General features: G+C 37.1%; 1 protein-coding gene and 1 long non-coding RNA gene across 4 annotated transcripts in view; one reads left to right on the forward strand and one right to left on the reverse strand.

Moving 5' to 3' along the window:
* The window catches only part of LOC139122431 (uncharacterized), a 69916-nt gene extending 66756 nt beyond the window's left edge, over positions 1 to 3160 (reverse strand). For all 3 annotated transcript variants that reach the window (XR_011549462.1, XR_011549464.1, XR_011549463.1), the window contains exons 1-2: positions 2693 to 3160; positions 1473 to 1787 (exon numbers count right to left, since the gene is read on the reverse strand). This is a non-coding gene — a long non-coding RNA (uncharacterized lncRNA). The remainder of the gene's footprint in view (positions 1 to 1472; positions 1788 to 2692) is intronic.
* A 965-nt stretch (positions 3161 to 4125) lies between these two features.
* On the forward strand, positions 4126 to 7705 carry LOC139122422 (uncharacterized). The gene is made up of 5 exons (XM_070687798.1): positions 4126 to 4255; positions 5429 to 5562; positions 6034 to 6223; positions 6525 to 6603; positions 7226 to 7705. Exons 2-4 carry the CDS (start codon positions 5431 to 5433, stop codon positions 6536 to 6538), a joined length of 336 nt encoding a protein of 111 aa, XP_070543899.1. The 5' UTR covers positions 4126 to 4255; positions 5429 to 5430; the 3' UTR covers positions 6539 to 6603; positions 7226 to 7705.
* The last annotated feature ends 11044 nt before the right edge of the window (positions 7706 to 18749 follow it).

Consider the following 18749-nt stretch of genomic DNA (forward strand, 5'->3'; position numbering starts at 1 on the left):
TCAAAATAAACAGTTGGCAGTTTGCCGATGGCCTACGATAATCTGAATCACAAACGTTCCAAATGAAACAGTTAACACAAAATTAAATCACATACAATCAAAAAAAGATCGCCCTTCAAATATATTTTGAACTACCTTCCCGTAGAGTCCAGAACATGATTTTATAAGGATACTAAATATTTTTCAGCCATTGGGAGAAAATGATCATCACGGCAATCTCCCATGGAATTGGTCAGCGATATTTAAGAAAGAAAAAAGATAATTGTCCAATCTCTAAATTACTTTTTGCAAGATTGAAGGCCAAAAAGCAATAAAAAATAACAACAAAGTCAAATGCAATAGAAGCCGTGAAACCATATTATTTTATATAGATCTTTTCCTTATGCCAAGAATATGGGTACAAACAGCCCTAATACTATGTGTAAAATTAACTTAGTAGTAGACAAAACGTGTTTGTTGTTCAATGGTTCCATGTTCAGTCGCCTGCCTATACGCAAGAAATGTTCTTTTTCTTGCACAAGGGCAGAATTTTAGAAGACAGGGGACTGGTCCATGGCAGGGATGAAGTTTTATACCATGACAGATGTAAGGCTACAAGTGGAGGTAATCATGCCGAGACTGAAACATTTATCAGATTTATTCGTTTATTTTTGTCAACCGAGCGTCCATTAGAGTTGATGACAAATAATGTCCCTTTAATTATTGGACCCACACGCGCCTGAAGAACAAATGCCTTCACCGTGTATCGAAACAAAAACTGTGACAGTGAGCCCAGCTCTAATCCCAGGGGTACTCCCATAGAAAAGGCGTGCCACCCGAACGAGTCATGGCACCCTAAACATGGGTCTAAGCATAGTCTAAGCTTGGGTCGATAACAAAGCAAATGTCCAATGCTGTAGGAGAACCTTCACATGCGACAGAATGTCACTAAATTAGGGTGAAAATTTCCCAAATCTGTCGAGCAAATCCCCAGCAATGGGTCATATTTTTGGAACACGGTCCCTCACAAATATTTTGTGGAGGGACCGTGTCCTGATACTAAGGCAGTACACGGACCTACTACCTTATGAGCTGCTAATGAGTTATTTGGTGAGGGCGATAAGTCCCTACAATGGTGATAGGCAGAACAAATTAATGAAGGGGATTAGGGAGGGCAATTAACAGATATGGAATGTTTTCTTTGAAACACTATACAGAGATAGCTAGACACAAGTAAGGCTTGTACATAGACCCTCCAATAATGAAAAAATGTTTAATACCTGTCATTTATTGATCATATTCATAACTTTTAGACGAATATTGCTTACTGTGCCTAGCCCTGCGTACGATGCTGTTTGTTCCCTGCGTATAGCGGGAGGCCGTATAACGCCGGGAACACACAGTATTGTACGCAGGGCTACACTTTGCCCCATATTTATCGCCAACTGGTAAAGCTGAAAATAACCAACCACTACCATCGAAGTTTTCATCACCTTTCTCTCATCCCAGAACGGAAATCTTGAAGTGTACACATCTCGAGAAAACAATGATGGCATCGTGCAATTCCGCGCATGGCACTTGAGTTGTACCTATTCTCTCCCATACCATGTGTATCAAAGTAATGATGTAGCAGTGAGATGACAGTGTCTGGTCCATGGCAACCTGTACCATTAACACCAATGGTATCACATTCGTCAAGCAAGTAGTTCACTTGCAGTGGTATTGCCTAATGAGGCGAATATTTGGACTTTCCTTGGTGTCTTGAAATAAATGGGCCCAACTTGTCTGGAGTGGTATGGTAGTGTTACCTGTTGAGCAAAGTCAAACGTATAATGAGATTTATACAAGTTTTGTGAACATGGTGGTAGTGGAGGCTGCCTCCTATTCTCTAGCTCATCATATTCAGACTTTGCTTCCTTACTTGAATCTCTGTATATGTCCCTTGCGTGTTGTGCTGTGTTTAAATGTTGTAAAAACTCTTGTATGGCTTCCTGTTTTTCATCCTCTGTAACTGCTCTACTTATTTTCTGTCTATGACCTTCACACATTGCACATACATCTGTTCTTCCAGGTGTCATAAACTTAATGTGAGGCAGACATGTCCTCCAAATATCTCTGAAGCTCCTATAGCCTACAATTCTCTCTACTCTACGTTGCTCACACTGCTGTTTATATTCACTGTGTACTTGTTTTTTGTCTAGTCGGCATGGTAAATAAATAGGTGGCTGTTCATCTCTACCTCTAGGTGCTGATGGCTGTGGTAATCCAAACAGTTCTGCATACTGCAGAATAAATTTGACTACTCTTTCAATGTCTACAAACTTCAATGCATGTTTTGGTTTTCTGCCTTTATTTCCATGTTCTCTAGGTTTCACTCCTTCCTTGCTGTAATGTTTCATTAAGTTTTTCATAACTCTCTCACTAGTATCATGGATAAAAAGGAAACAGCTTTTACAAACATCTTTCCCATCAAAAGAATAACTATAGGATTTTATCTTCCTCGGTGTTCCCTTTGTTGTCGTTTCTGAATTAAATTCAATTGCTTCTAACTTCGATAGTAACAATATATCCTTTTCAGTTTTTGTTAGTTCTCTCATAGTTAGTTTACAGTTGATTATTTCCTCATCTTCAAACTGTTGAATACACTGACTTCTACGGCTACACTGTTGCTTTGCTCTGTCTATGCTATCTGTCATCTGATCGTGAAACTCACCTTCCGTAACTTCAGCCTCACAACATTGCATATACACTTGTGTATACGATGTCACCGTCTCATCATCGTGATGAACAAAATTGTCAGTCATGTTTTCATCTTCTGTACTTGTTTCATCGATTGTGGTATCTGTCCCTGCAACATTTGTGTCATTGTTGATCAAAATTTCTTCCGGGTTTTCTTCCTCATCACTCGAACAGTCGCTGCTTGCATTAGCAGTATTCGTAGTCATTGTAAATTCATCGGCATTGTTCAACACGGCCATCAACACTTCATCGACTGAAAAATATTTCTGAGTCATGTTGACAAAATGATCCAGGCTGGGCCTTATATTTAAAACTGATCAGACAGCGATGAACTTTTAGGAGGGAATCGATGCCTCTGGGAGACTCCTTAGCGAAATCTGAGACTCAACTCTTCCTACGTACGTCGGCTGCAATACACTCATGTTGATAAACAACGCTGAAAATGGCGGCTAATCTACACCTATGATAATTTACCCTGTTCATAGAGTGCATATCATTACCCATAAGTCATTTAAACGGCCAAAATACAGGATCAATTCCACAAGACACCGCAATGCATGAGTGGAAATGAGTTGTTTTCATGCGGGAACTTTAAACGCGTTTTTCTATTATTATGCAAATTTGCCGAGAGGGCCCTTTTCTCATTCCACGGCCCATATTCTTTCTGGTTATAATTCTAGCATTTTTTGAATGAGTCCAGTGTTCTGATTTATTATTTGTACATTTCTCTCAAACATTAGATGACGAAGTTCTATCAAGCATTAAACAGCCTGATTCCTTCTCTAATGTCAATGTCACTTCAGATGCCACCAGAGAACACCATTTCTCACATTCCTGGGCGCTGTGAGTGCGGGATCGACAGTGTGGGAAAAATCGATCCCACACTCTCAGAAACCTTCCCACACTCTGCAGTAAATATTACACGAGCTCTGATTGGATGATATAGAGTCTGTTTGTTCTACGCGCAAAATGTTATCCAATGGCAAGACGAGTAACACACGGACCAGAACTACAAAGAAAGCAGGTCAAAGTACAGTGGCAGACGACAGACTTATCACGATTTTGGATAATGTTGTACGTGTCCAATGTGAATTTAAAGCATTTTGTGGTCATGTGAGAAAAAGAATCTCACACACCAAGGACCTGGGATCAGATTTCTCACACTCGTTGGGGATATTTTGTCTCACACGAGCCACAGGCGAGTGTGAGACAAAATATCCCCAACTCGTGTGAGAAATCTGATCCCAGGTCCTTGGGGGTGTGAGATTCTATTATTCCACTCAAAAATTTAATTTTTCGCCTTGCGAGAGGGGGCACAGCAGGACGGTTATCCCATGATGCAGTACGATATGTATGCTCGGAGATCGACATCGATGATGCTAGAGGGCGCTCTGAGAATGACGCCTTCACCTCAGGCGGTGGGTGCAATGAAAATGCCCTCTAGCGACAACCGGTTTTAACCAATCAAAAGAAAGTATTTATAGCTCGCCAGCCTGAAGTGTAGATATCAACCGCAGCAGCCAACAATTGAGAAAAGGTGAGTTTATTTTGCGAAATGTCATTAATTTGCTATATTTTTGGTATAATAACTCACAATAACAATTGCTTTATTTTGTTTTGTACAAGAATGTCAACGAGTTTTGGTCGTGGTATAAAAATTATCATTTATCGTCGATCGCCCAAAATTTGAGGGACATGTACTTCCGGTATCGTTTTCTTCAATTGAATACAGTTTTGTATAATTTAAAAAAAGGTTTAGTTGTTGAAATTGTATTAATTGAATTCAGAAAGGTTTAATTTACCTAATTTATAAACTAAACCAACTGAACCATCGCAATTATTTACGTGTTTCGACTATTGGTATACCGTGTGAATTGGCGGCAAATTAAAGATGGCGTCACCCGTACTGACAGCGAGGCACACTGTCACTGCACAAGAGAATGAGAATTCCTCCCAATTGGGAGTTTTTGAACAGGTGTTTTTGCTGACATGAGTTTCTTTTTTTTTTGATAAAATCTCCTGATCGCCCTGTAGTGTGTTTTGCGTCGAAAGTTTAATATTTTAACTTTTCTTGATGAATTTAACGTATTAGTAAAAATCGAGTCGATCTATGCTGCCAAAATACATTATTCATGTCGATGACCAGCTGCCTATGCAGTTTACCTATAAATCTCACTGATATTGAACAAAGTTTGAATAACTCGCAGAAAGCAGGGTGAACTTTTCGGGAACCATGGTAAACCTAACCTCAAATTTATTATTGAATATGCTGGTACACTTTTCTTCATGCGCAAATGTCTATTAAAGTGCACACAGCTAAAGTTCTCAATGTTTTCCCCATATCGGGAGAAAATCTCTTGATCGGAGGTGCTGTTTTTCTCCCAATTGGGAGGAATTTTCCCATTTGATCTAGTGTGCCTTGCTGACTGAGGTTACCCAGAAAATGACTGTTGCTATAAAACACGCATCTGGGCGTGCACACTTTCTATCGGATTGGGAACCCAATCTTGCTTTGTACAACTGTTCTGTTGGCTACATAGATTTGGATGTTACAGTGAGACAGAAACTGGATTTGTGTCGATGCGAATTACTGAACTGTTGGAAGTTATGTAGCTGAAATCCCTGTTATAGTATTTAGTAATAATAAATTTATAGTCATAATGTTTGCTAAAAAACATCAAGTTCTAATACATAACTCATTTTTCCTCAGAAATGTCAAGATTACATAGTGTTGCAACAAGCAGTCCGACACCCAGAAAAAACAAGAAGATAAAATGTACGGAGGGAGAGGAGACTACCGGTACTTCAACAAGTAGAAGACGATCACTATTCACAGAACACTTGGTAGGTAGTGCTTCTGTAGTGTTAATTGTTCACCCTTGTCAATATAATAAAAAATTAGGCAACTCTATAGAGAGTGTCTAGTGATTAAAGATTGCAACCAATGATTTTGCTAGCGGTACTGACGATCCAGTTGAGTTTTTTGTGATATTACCATACCAGACAGTAATGATAATGTCAAGACACTATCAATCAGTGATCAATGAAATTTAATCAACAATTTCTGACTAACACAGAATTTTTCAACCTCCTCAGATAGAAGATATGTTTCCTGCTTTTTTTAAAACTATGAAATCAGTATTCATTTCCCATTTCAAGTCATCAGATATTAAAGAAATAAAGGAATTAAAAAAAATTAACTATTTCCATTTTGAACTATTTATGACAAAGAGCATAAGTTCTTCTGAATTTTTTATGAAAGTCCACTATTACTTTGCTTGTTTATATGTCTATTTCTTGATATTATTTTGATAGGTGCCGCCGATAACCACGAAAAGAGCATGTAGGAAGTGGACCACTGATGAGGACAAAGCATTAGTCCAATATATAGCACTGTATCACAGCACAGACAGCAAGTCAGTGTGGCCAACAACACATGATATGGTGTTTTGGTCAAAATGTGCTGAGGCTATTAGTGCTGTTACCAAGTGTGAAATACGAGAGGGTATGCAATCATATTAATCATAATTTGTAAAAGTTTTTTTTCTGTGTATCCACAATACAGTCAATTCCAGCAATCATTATCATTCAAGGCAAGTAAATTACCAGGTCCAATAAACAGTAAAAACAAACAAACAAAAGATCACTGACAAAATCTGTACTGTTGTAGCGTCTCAATCTGACAGATGTTCCTATTTGCCAACATTGCATTTGCAGTGTCCCTAAGTGCTAATGTCTCAGTTTAAGTTTGCAACCAATTGGTGCAAAAGAGTAATGACAGATTTTCTTTTTTCAATTTTTTTCAGTGAAAGTTCTTTAGGGAGGCTGTTATGCCAAATGTTTTATTGGTAATTGGAAAAGAATGACTCTCCTCATAAACTGTCTGTAAGTATTGAATCCTCTCAGTATGTTATTTGCATTCACAGTAATATTTTTTTGTATTTAATACATTTCATTAGGTTTTCTCAAAAGTGTACAAGGTAATATTAATGTACCAAGGTGTACTTATAAATGTTTTTTATCAAATTCTCAACTTGATCAAAGTATGCATTGATTTTCCACTTATGACCAGTGATCTAGTAAATATATAAATTTCCACTCATGAATCAGAAAGATCTGCCTTCCATAAACATTAAAAGAAAAAAAATAAAATACAAGAGCCAGTCAATTTATCTTGAACAGATCTTGAGAAATGTATGGCTAGAGGGTGAAGTTAACATTTTGAAAAGTTTTTGTTATTTTTTTCCTCTCCTCATCAATGCAGTCAATATGTCAGGATTCCAAATCATGTTGTTCACATAGTGTGTGGCATGTCAGTAAATGAATTCGTGTTCAGGTGTAAATTCAATTGTCAAACAATAACAATCACTGAAACACAAACTCCAAAATCTGTATTGACAAAGTGCAGACAGAATTTAAATTTGGTTTTCCATAACAATGTATGTGATACAATGTAAAAATACTGGCAAATTGTCACTAATAGAATTACTTTGCTTGTCTTTTGTAGATCACTTATCTGGATAACAAGCCAGTGAAGGAAAATCACTGCCATGTACAGCCTGGAAAGGGTTTTGCAACCACATGTCTGCCATGCTGTATCAAATTACACACTACAAAACCATTGGGATCAGAACTGTTCCAGAGATTTAGAGCAACACAACTGGACCACAGTGATGGCATATACCGCCCCGGATCCACAGCTTTAAAGCCTGAGACGACTCCTGCAAAAAGTTTGTGAAACCAAAGTGTAGCTGTCGTGAAGCATGTGTGAAAAGTACACTTTTAACAATCCCATGAACACTGAATTTCCAGATTTTCACTTTATGACACATTTGCAGGAGAGTTTATTGCAACATCACAAGTTTGTACAATTACTCCTAGTGCTTCCAGACAACCTTGAGAACCTAGCTGCCTCTCATTGAAACAGCTCTTGGTAATTTTGTAGTTGGTAGTTGTCTCTAACCCTAGAAATTAAATGTGCCCAAAACAGAAAATGCTCCTATCTTAAATTTGAGCGGGGAATATACAGACTGAGAAAATCTCATTCTCAGGAAAATTTAGTGATTTCAGCTAAACAGTAGACTTGCTGACACTTATTGCCAATATTTATCAAATGACATGTAATTCTGTACCTATACTACAGACAGTGAAAGTATAATTAACATTGCATTGTAATTGGAGATATAGGTAATTAATTATCAAAACAGTGTAGTATGTTGTGTCATTTTATATGCTGCCTTTTGTTTTTCAAGTTGATTTAAAGGAATTTATTAAAATATGTTTTCACTAAAATATGTTGTGTACATGATCATATACAAGGGCTTAGAATCACTTGAAAAGACAATGATTAATTGGTGTGACAAAAAGGCAATTTGATGTAACGGGCTGGTATGGCTCTGTAACTTTCAATGATTTTTCACTATTTTTGTCCTTAAGGTCAACTGCAATTTCCTTTTTCTACTCCCTAAGCCATGTTGAGTTACACAGTGTCAAATTTGTAAATTCAACCTGTACATTGACAGACTGCGATATTAGTGTTTACAAATTAAGTGAACACTGGTCTGGATAAGGGTTAAAATGCAAACAATAACTGTGTAGTTTACAAATTCATGTATTGACCCTGTGTTGACGAGCTAAGTAATTGTTTCAATATGCTTCCAGGAGTTACACAAGAACTTATAACTGACATTCAAAACAAAAAAAGAAAAAAATCATCAAACTGGTCCTTGTGATTCTTGAACAAAGCAAAATGTAAAACACACATTGGCAAACACAGTTAACAGAAGACCAGTGTGAAGAAGACTTATTGAGTATTTCAGAAGGAAAGAAAAGAGAAAGAAAAATAAAACTTTGGGAAAATATACTTAAAAGCAATAAGTTACATTTCATAATACTTACCTGAGATAAATTACAACAGATGTAACCTTTACTTTTGATGATTTTTACAGTAATTTTATTCTGCCGTACAATTAGATTTTCTAGTTCTACCATATACAGCATGAATTGCCAAAATGAATGACTGAAATTAAATTTCTGAACAGAACTTGTATAAATGTATTGCGCTTTGCTATTGTTGAGGATTGAATTTCACTCTATTGTCAACGATATTGTAAGCTATCTACACTGTACCTGTAGGTTATGTTGAAAAGCCAAGCACTGGGCATTTCATCATGATGTATCATCTACAGAACAAGAAAGTGCAACTGTAACAAGTTAGTACAAAATTACTTTAAAAATCATCAAAAGTTACCACTACTGTACCTCAAAAGGAATAAACCTTCAGATAATATTGGCAGCACAAAGCTTTGAGAAGGGTTGCATATGACAACATTGGTCAAAGGTCAGAAGGTCAATGATTCATTGAAGGTTGGAAGGTCGAAGCTTCAACAATGGTTGATACGCTGAAGCTTCGAACAAGATCAGGAAATCAAAGCTGCAGTAAAGGTAGGTAGTTTGAAGATTTAACAAAGGTCAGAAAGAGGAAGCTTCGAAAGAGGTTGGAATGTTTAAGCTTCGACAAAGGTCAGAAAAAGGAAGCTTCGAAAGAGGTTGGTATGTGTGAAGCTTCGACAAAGGTCAGGAGGTCAAAGATTCAGCAAAGCTGGTCAGCAAAGCTTTCCTAAGGTTGGTTCATCAAAGCTTCAACAATTAGGCAAACCTTGGCTGAAGGTTAAAATTACGAATCTTCAAATAATCTTGGTACGCAAATTGGTATTCGAAGCTTGGGCGTGAAGCTTCGTCTGAGCTTTGAACAAGCTTTGCCAAAGGTGTTGCACAATCGCGTGTGTAGATAATTTTCATGGTAATAAAAAGTGCCAAAAAACCCTGAAATTTTAAACCACAAAACGGTTAATGGTTAATATAGAAACGTGGGGCAGTGAAATTGATCATTAATGATATTTGTGTTTTTCTGCCCAAAATACCTTGAAGAATGAAATTTTCAATATCACCTATTAATAAAAATTATTTCTGCATAATTATTTAATTGCTGTTTTAATTATTATCATTATTTTTCATAAAAATAAAAAAATAACAAAAGAAGGACAAAAATGAAAAAATAGAATAAACAAAAACAAACAAATAAACACTGAACAGTAGCGAAGTTAATAAGCAAAATCTGAGAGGACTATTTTGTCAATCTTTTTTTTTATGTTATATTTTTTCACTTTTTGTCCATTTTTTCTACTTTGTCAAAAAAATTGTCAGAAATTTTTGTGGTTTTTCTTGAGCCTCTGTGGTCAACATATACATGATATATACATGAAAGTGCTTCTCGACAACAGAATTTTCACAGGAAAATAGTCACAAAAATGTAAAACATGAATACGTAAGTCCATCTTACCGTTTATATTGCGTAACTCGGCAGTAAATCAGTGACGATCACAAAAATCAACAGCAATCTGATTAAAATCGAGCTGTAGTGATGTGCTCGGTATTTTCGCCCTTACCGTTGTGGTTGTTTACTTTCGCGTAGCCTCGCCTCACTACATCTGAACCTGTGTCATAGCAAATCTCGTTGAGCCATAGACCTTAAAAACGTTTTTAAGGTCTATGGTTGAGCACATCACTACAGCTCGATTTTAATCAGATTGAAATCAACAGGTGGTTTAATGCGGTTTGAATATACGCGCGACAACATGAAGAGCGCCAACCGGAAGTGAACGGCCTGACGACCGGTAACGTAATGAAAGGTTGTGAAAGAACCGGTGGTAATTGGTCGCTAGAGGGCGTTTACATTGCACCCACCGCCTGCCTTCACCTCAAAAAAAAGCGTAACCCTTAACCTTTTACAATATTTCATGTGCGTTAGTACACATCCTCGTTCACAGAAGAATTCACGCGAATGTCAGAAAAACGATATTTTAGCAGGTTTTTACCGTTTTTCAATAGCATTTATAGAAGTGGAGATATATTTAAAGAGATTTGGACCAATATTTTCTCATTTTTTGTCATTTTTGAGGGCAAAATTTGCCATCTCCTTCCTGGTTATTTATCACAGACCTCTGAAAGTTAACGGAGGTTGTAGCCACGCTGTTTCCGGTGAAAGGTATGGTCACACATTTTTTTCAGACCGATTTTGAGCAATTCTACGGTATTTTTTCGAAAAAAATGACACTTTTTCATAATTTTAGGTGGATAATGTTTTCAGGAAGACGATTATTTAAAAAACATGACCATAGTTTCGTTGTGCAACTCAATACGGTTCTATCGATATACAGCATGCCCATGTGCTCGCTATTAATAACAGAGGAGATGCGAGTTAAAAAAAACTTGTCGAAATGAAAATGATATTGCTGTTCTGCATGTCACGTTAAACGCACTGTTGTACTCAGCAGCTACAATATTGTATTTGTACGTGGTAAGATGCACCCGAGATTATAGCAGTATGTCCAGTAAGACATATATATCTGATCGTAATATAAAACTGCATGATTATTTCAATCAAAAACACTTTTTCGTGTGTTTATTACATTTTTTTGTGTGTCCACAAGAGGCATTATATTTCAGTGTATATGTTCATCATGTCGATCCATATTTTACTCGCATCCATGTACGGCAGGCATAATAGATGAAATTAGCAGCAAAGCAGCAAAGAAACTTGATACCCCTGGCTGTCTTTTTTCCCCTTCTTCATCATCAATCATTAGTTTACGATTATATAAGTATTGTTAGTTTATGTTACCATGTCTCTTCCCAGAAGTACTCCTCGAGTCTATGTGGCTCAGACTGCTAGTTCTGGGAATTCTTTTAATAATTTGGACACTCATGTTTTTTATGATTCGCCTTATGATTTACCTCTCAACTCAAGTTTTACTTTTGATTTGCTGTCTCACAGGTGTAGTCTATCCCGTTGCTCTTCTGAACCTGATTTGTCTCGACCTTTTTATAATTTACCCCCTGTTCCTCCCTCTTGTTCTTCACCTTCTGTTCTGTCTCGTTCATTTTCCCATCATTCTTTTTCTGATCCTTCTTTTTCTCAGTTTAAACCTGAATCCTTTTATTATTCGGACACTATCCCTCGACCTTTCCCTGCCCCCCCGTCATCTCCAGAACCATCACGCTCAGACTGCTGCCCAGTGTGTCATGAAAGATGGGAGACACACTACTGGCAGCATTATGGGTCTGAGTGGGAGATGTATGAGGAGATGGCAGCTGAAGCTTATAAGTGTCCGAAACATCCTTCTTTGAGTGACGGTCCATCTTACTCTTACCATCGGACTATACCTGAGAGCTCAGCCTCATCTGATTTAATTTATGTCTCAACTTTCCGGCCAGGGGGTAAACATGATAGCCAGGAGAATGATAGGTCGCTCACACCATCACCAACATTTTAGGCATTAGTGGTAGGTCTGATAAGCTATTGAGTGGCTAATAAGTTTTAGATTTTAAGTAGATGAGTGTAACATTTTAACTATAGTCCAGTGCATGTAGGCCTTACAGGTCCTGCAATAGTAATATCTCTGTAGGATGAGCAGAGGTTGTTAAATCTTTGCGATATACTGTCGCATTGTATCCCGATAACATTTTAAGATATGCAGGCATTATAATTATGCATGTTTAACTTTAGAAGAGATGCAGGGATTGATAAAAACACTGCTAATGTTGTTCCTGTTTTGTTTTGACTTAACATTGTTATCCAGTTGTTTGATATCTGCACATTCATTTGACAGTAATTTAAATTCTTTTCCTAAATGGAAATATATTACTTTTTGAAGTCTTCATGATAATATTTATAACAGAACAGAATTAGTATATTAAAATTGGCTGGTCTTGAGAGATTTTTCTTTTTTATCAGCATTTATAACATTCTTGTTAGCCTGTGTAGAATGTTTTTATTTGGTCTTTTGCATACTTCATGGAGAATCAGTTGTTCAAAGTATGTTTTACCTTCCCACAATTGTTTTTCAGATGCAACATCTGAAACACGATCCGCAGCACCACATTTCCAGTTCACTGTAGACTTAAAGGGGAAGCTACAGGGATGCAGCACAACATTTCGAGTTCTTTGTAGACTTAAAAGGGAAGCCACAGAGATACAGTACCACATTTCCAGTTCTCTGTAGACTTAAAAGGGAAGCTACAGAGATGCAGCACCACATTTCCAGTTCTTTGTAGACTTAGAAGCGAAATCACAGAGATGCAGCACCACATTTCCAGTTCTTTGTAGACTTAGAAGCGAAATCACAGAGATGCAGCATCACATTTCCAGTTCTTTGTAGACTTAGAAGCGAAATTACAGAGATGCAGCACCACATTTCCAGTTCTCTGTAGACTTAAAAGGGAAGCTACAGAAATGTAGCACCACATTTCAAGTTCTCTGTAGACTTAAAAGGGAAGCTACAGAGATGTAGCACCACATTTCCAGTTCCTTGTAGACTTAGAAGGGAAACCACAGAGGTACAGCTCCATATTTTAAGATCTCATAGACTTAAAAGAAGAGCCAGAGGGATAGAGTGCAACATGTCTAGTTCTCTATAGACTTACAAAATTCTCTAGGAGATTAATTTGATGCTCAAGACGTGGACTGTTTCAGAGAGATTTTATGATGTTATTTCTTGAAGATGAAATCTTGTACTGGTTTTAAAACTTTCATGTTGTAATGGAGTATGTTGAGAAACTGCACTCCTTAGGGTATTATAAAGCAAATCATATGTTGGAACTGAAGTGAATATATTAATGACACCAAAGAAAAGTTGTATAAACAGTAACTGTATAACAAGTATATAGTAGTGATAGTCCATTCATTGTCTAGTTTCAGGTTCATTAGAGATCACATTACTGTTGATCCATGGAGTTAAAAATGTTCTCTTCTACTACCATTGTTAGTTGCCCGCTACTATCATAGCGCCAGGAGCGCATCTAGTAACCCATGCTATATGGCAATCAGTGTGGAATATCTTGGTCATTACATGCTCACTGTGTTTCCAATATCATTATGAACGGCTTTGTTAGGTTTGCATATTTTTCCCTGTTTTATGAACATTAGTGTTGAACCATTGTACATGTATTTGTAGGGAAATTTGTGAAACCAACAAATTTATCTTGATATATTCAGAATTGTACGAACTGTCGTACAAAAGAGTAACATGTAGAGATTGTCAACCTGATGTATATAGCCATTCCCAAGATTTCCAAGTGTGTGTGTGTGTAAACAAGAAAAGTAAACTCATGAATTTTAATAGAGGTGATGAATGGCAAATTTGTCCAAATACACATGTCATTTAATTTTGTTTTGTCAAACAAGTTATAGTATTAAAACTTGATTGGTGTACTATTGTATATATTCTTGTCAGTTCGAATCAGCCATCTGACCAGAATTGTTTTGGCCCAATGTCCTCCACCAAGATGTCTCCTGATGTCCATTTTCATAGCCTGGTGGCTCTTCTCAATGCCACTGCTACTAAACAAATTTACATTCCCATCTCGCTCAAAGAGCTGAGGTACATGTGCAGAAATGTAATGCATGTAAAAGGAAATGTTAACATGGGGTAGATTTGAAATTATATGTCTGTACCAGGAGTCGCATTGTTTCCTGAACTCCTGGTGCAACATGTCAGAATTAGTAATTTGTATCCCAAGCTCTTTGTTCAGGTCATTAAAATTTGCCTTGTTAGAGGCCATTATTCTGTTCAAAGTCCTATACTTCCTTAGACATTCAATAATTGCATTTGAATGGCGCGTTTCACTCAGAAGCCTGCTAACAGCACTCAAAACCTCCTCATTAAGCATTTTAGAGCATGTAGGGCCATCATACCCACCACCATACTTTTTTACGATGCCTTTCTTTCGCAGAAGTTGTTGTAGTTTTGCGACTGTACCTGTTGGAATTTTAGCATGATACATATTATGTTCTAGCTGTTGTAATTGGTGTTGTAATTCTTTGTTCATTTTGTTTGTCTTTATTCTTTGTTGTTCAGTGACTTTGTCCTGTGATGTTGCTTTCTTACCAGCTTTATACTTTAGCATATCATTCATTTTGTTTATGAGTGAAGTGTATTTATCTTTGATATTCTGTTCTTGTAAATGTGCTCGTTTGTGTCTATGTAGTGCAACAGCGTCAGCCTCTGCTCCAGTTCTTGAGATCTTTTCTTCAATTTCTTTGAACTTTGATTGGACAACATGAAATTTTTCAGGGTCATTTATTTTCACTAGAGTAAGATCTGAAGCAGAAGCTGTCTTGTTTAAGATATTATTTATTGCAGAGAGTTTCTTCTGTTTAGATGTTAATATTTCCTGTTTTTCATTTTCTTTTGCAGCCTTGATCTCATTTGCTGTTAGTGGAGCTCTCTTATCATGGATTCTTGTTACATGATTAATCATACCTGACTTTGTTTTACAGGTGCACTTGCAAAGTGAACACGAGTACTGATTTGTTTTAGTTACTTCGCTTTTTTCTATGATTATGTAATTCATGCAAGAATCTATTTCCTTTTCAGATCGCTCAATACTTTCAAAGGTGAATGCTATTCTTGCTATATCTAGTTTCTCTTTAATCAGCAGATCTGTGTCTTCATACTTGGCATTTATTAAGTTTTCATCAAAGCTTTTGTTTTGCAAACCTACCTTTGTAATTTGTTCATCATTTAATTGTTTTTCATATGTTTCTAATTGTTCTTGATATGTTTCTGGCAAAACAGCCATTTTTTGCAGATATTCCAGGCGAAGATCCAGTTTCTGAGCTTCACCAAACAAAAGATCGATCATTTTTCCTACAGTCCTCAACTTTGCATGCAAGTGGTCAATGGTGTATTCTAACTGTGGATTATATAAAATGATAGGAATTCCAGTCTGTCCATTTTGTTTTGTATGTGCCCATGAAAGCATATCTTGATCTGTGATGGAAAGGGCCCATTCATGATTTGGGTTGAAGCATTGTTCAGATGTTATACAGCACAGATTGCAGAAATACTTTGTGCTTCTTCTGTGCAAAACAATGCTTTTATACTTTTCATCACCTTCCAATTTTCTCGCCAACTTCACTCCATTTAAACCACTTTTTTTCAGGTTTTCAGTGCTTTTAAGCACTGGGAGAACATCTGATTTCAGCAGCTCCTCACTTTCCGGGGCGTTTATTACAGCAAAGGGAATTCTGCTGAAATCAGATTGTGGATTTGGATCCTGCCAGATGATCGCCCCATCGTATTTTAGCTGCCTTACTGCACCTGATATGGCGAACACCTTGTAATTATGGCTTATTCCTTTTATGTCCTGGAAAGTGTCTCCACCCTCCCCAATGACCACTTCAACGTTTGCACATTCAGTGGGATCTGAAAGGTCTAATTTTAAATTGTATTCTCTGTTTATGAAACAGATATTTTCCCACAGAGCTCCTGCAATGTCCTCTACATACCAACCTTTTTTATTTCCACTTGCAGTTTCCCTCACTCGACTTTCAAAACGCTTGAGACTGTCTCTGATGGTAGTAAGTCTGGGAATTCTGCTGACATTTTCAGAGGTTCTGGTGGCCTTTTCTAGGCCATCATAATCCTGCCGGGATAGTCCTCCACCTAAGTGAACAAACATGTGTTCAGCTTCCTGCAGATTCCAGATCTCAATGTTGTCAGCAGAATTCCCAGTGTTGTTACCTGTTTTTTCCATTTTCTCAAGTGCTATTTTGAGGGAAACTGGAAGCAAATTTGATATTTCTTTCAGGAAGCTGTGGCTGTAGAGGGAGTTTACTATTTTTTGATCAGCTTTACACCTCAGTTGAAGTAAAGTTGCTTCATCATTTCCAGACAATTTCTCCCCTAGGAATTTGTGGCGAGCAAGAGTTTTAGTTACATATTGTCTGTTTGTAGTTTTTGATATTGAACTTCTTTTCCCAGAGAACAACACTGCTGTAGCTGCCTCAATGACTTCTTTATCATTATTATCCTTCAAGTTGGAAATTAAGAGTTTTATTGCAGCTTTAATTTGGTTATTTCCTCTCTTGGATATTTTGTCGACACACTCAACAAGTTCTTTAGCCACATCATGCCTTGCTTTTATCAACTTGAACTTATGAAAAAAATTTGACCTTGCCTGCAAGAATCCTCCAAAGGTTTCAGGAATAACTTTAAGCAGAAAGGCATCCCTACTTCCAATATCATAGAATCTCTTGCAGACGGATTTTAAAGAAAACAAACACTTGATTTTTTCAAGTTGAGTATTTTTGTTATCAGTTGGTTGCAACGTAACACACTCTAAAATAATGGTCTCAATAACATCATCAGGTAGATCTAAAAATCCAGATTTAGGTTGGGCAGGAATCTTGGCCTGGACACCTATTCTACCTGCAGCTACACAATGACGATGAACTTTTGATTTTTTTGGCATGACTGTATCTATCTAAACTAAATCTATCAATCTAACCATAGACTATGATCTAACCTAATCTATATATCAATCTAATCTAAATCTATCAATCTAATCTAATCTATTTATCTATCAATCTAACCTAATCTATTTATCTATCAGTCTAATCTATATCTATCAATCTAACCTAATCTATTTATCTATCAATCTAATCTAAATCTATCAATCTAACCTAATCTATTTATCTATCAATCTAATCTAAATCTATCTATCAATCTAATCTAAATCTATCAATCTAACCTATATAATCTATTCATCAATGTGATCTGAATCTATCCCTATACTGCTATCTATGTCTATCTAAGTGTAAGTGTGTTTAAATCTGTCTACATGTATATCTAAGTATGACTAAATCTGTGTCAATATGTATCTCTAGCTCTATGTCTAAATCTGTCTAAAATATCTATATCTATAAAACTAATGAGAAAAATCACTCTACCACATCAAGTTCTCTTGCAAATTTTTAGGGGATGAAAGTATATCTATGTATGTGTATATTTGTATGTTATCTCTATGTAAATCTGTCAAAAGCTGTGTATCTCTATGTATGAATATCTGTATCTGTCTAAATCTATCTCTAAACTAAGTCGCTCTACCTTTGTCTTTATCTATAATTAATGTGTCTATCTCTATATATATCTATTTCTACATGTACTGTCTCTGTCCCGTCACTTGTAAGCTTATAGTGTCTATTTCTACCTTGGTCTTGTGTCTCTGCGCGTATAGCTTTACCTATGCAGTGCAATGGTGCAAAATATGGCTGTTGTTCATTTACACTGACTATGAGAGTGGCTAGTGTTAGTGGTCGATTGTCGTTTCCCTTTGTCTTTCTTTTCACCTTCGATTTAGAAACTACTAGTTTTTGACAAATTCTTTTCAAATAAAAATCGAGGTACGAGGTATGCTGATTGCTAAATGAAACGTTTATTAGTTTTCTTAACGTTATCTAAGCTGAGCCCGGATTGACAACAAAAGTGAAGTTGATTTCGCGATCGAAATCGACCGAACAAGAAAAAACGATTCGTGGCTTCAATGCGGATGCCTAGCTTATAGTAGCTATGCGTGTACGTGGAGTACGAGTGCCGCTGTGAAGCTCATGCAGCACTGAAGACCCCAGCCAGCAAGTAGTAACGAAAACCATAGATACCCCTTCCCGATCTGAGCCAATATCCACAGGTAGTGTATACAGCTAGCTGGTAATTGTACAAAAAATGTTACGGTTTCGTTAGTGCGTATTGCATCTGTCTGACTGACAAAAAGCAAAGCTACATGCAGCGCTGCGCGCTGTGTTACACTTACACGAAGCTACTTGCCCCGGCAGAAAGTCGAATCTAGCCGGCGCCTGATAGAATTCAAAAATTTTACGAAATTATATCGACAGTGATAGAGTGGTAGCGACGATGTTTCTTTCGTATTTACTGCTTTTTGTAAGTGCAGTGTCTTTGGCAATGGCAATTTAATGTGAGCCGACTCGACGCGACTACATGGCATGGGACAGTGCGTGGAACGAACGCGCCCGCGTTTGCGGTCATTTTTCAGCATGCGCAATCAGACTAAAATATTTCAGTGTCTGCGCAATTCGATCTCCGAGCATACAAATCGTAATGCATCATGGGTACTTTGACGTGCCGTGGGGGGGCAGCCGCCTTTCGCGCTCTCCCCCCTCGTTCGCTACG

This window comes from Ptychodera flava, chromosome 22, assembly GCF_041260155.1.
Source record: "Ptychodera flava strain L36383 chromosome 22, AS_Pfla_20210202, whole genome shotgun sequence".
In the NCBI taxonomy this organism is placed as follows: Eukaryota; Metazoa; Hemichordata; class Enteropneusta; family Ptychoderidae; genus Ptychodera; species Ptychodera flava.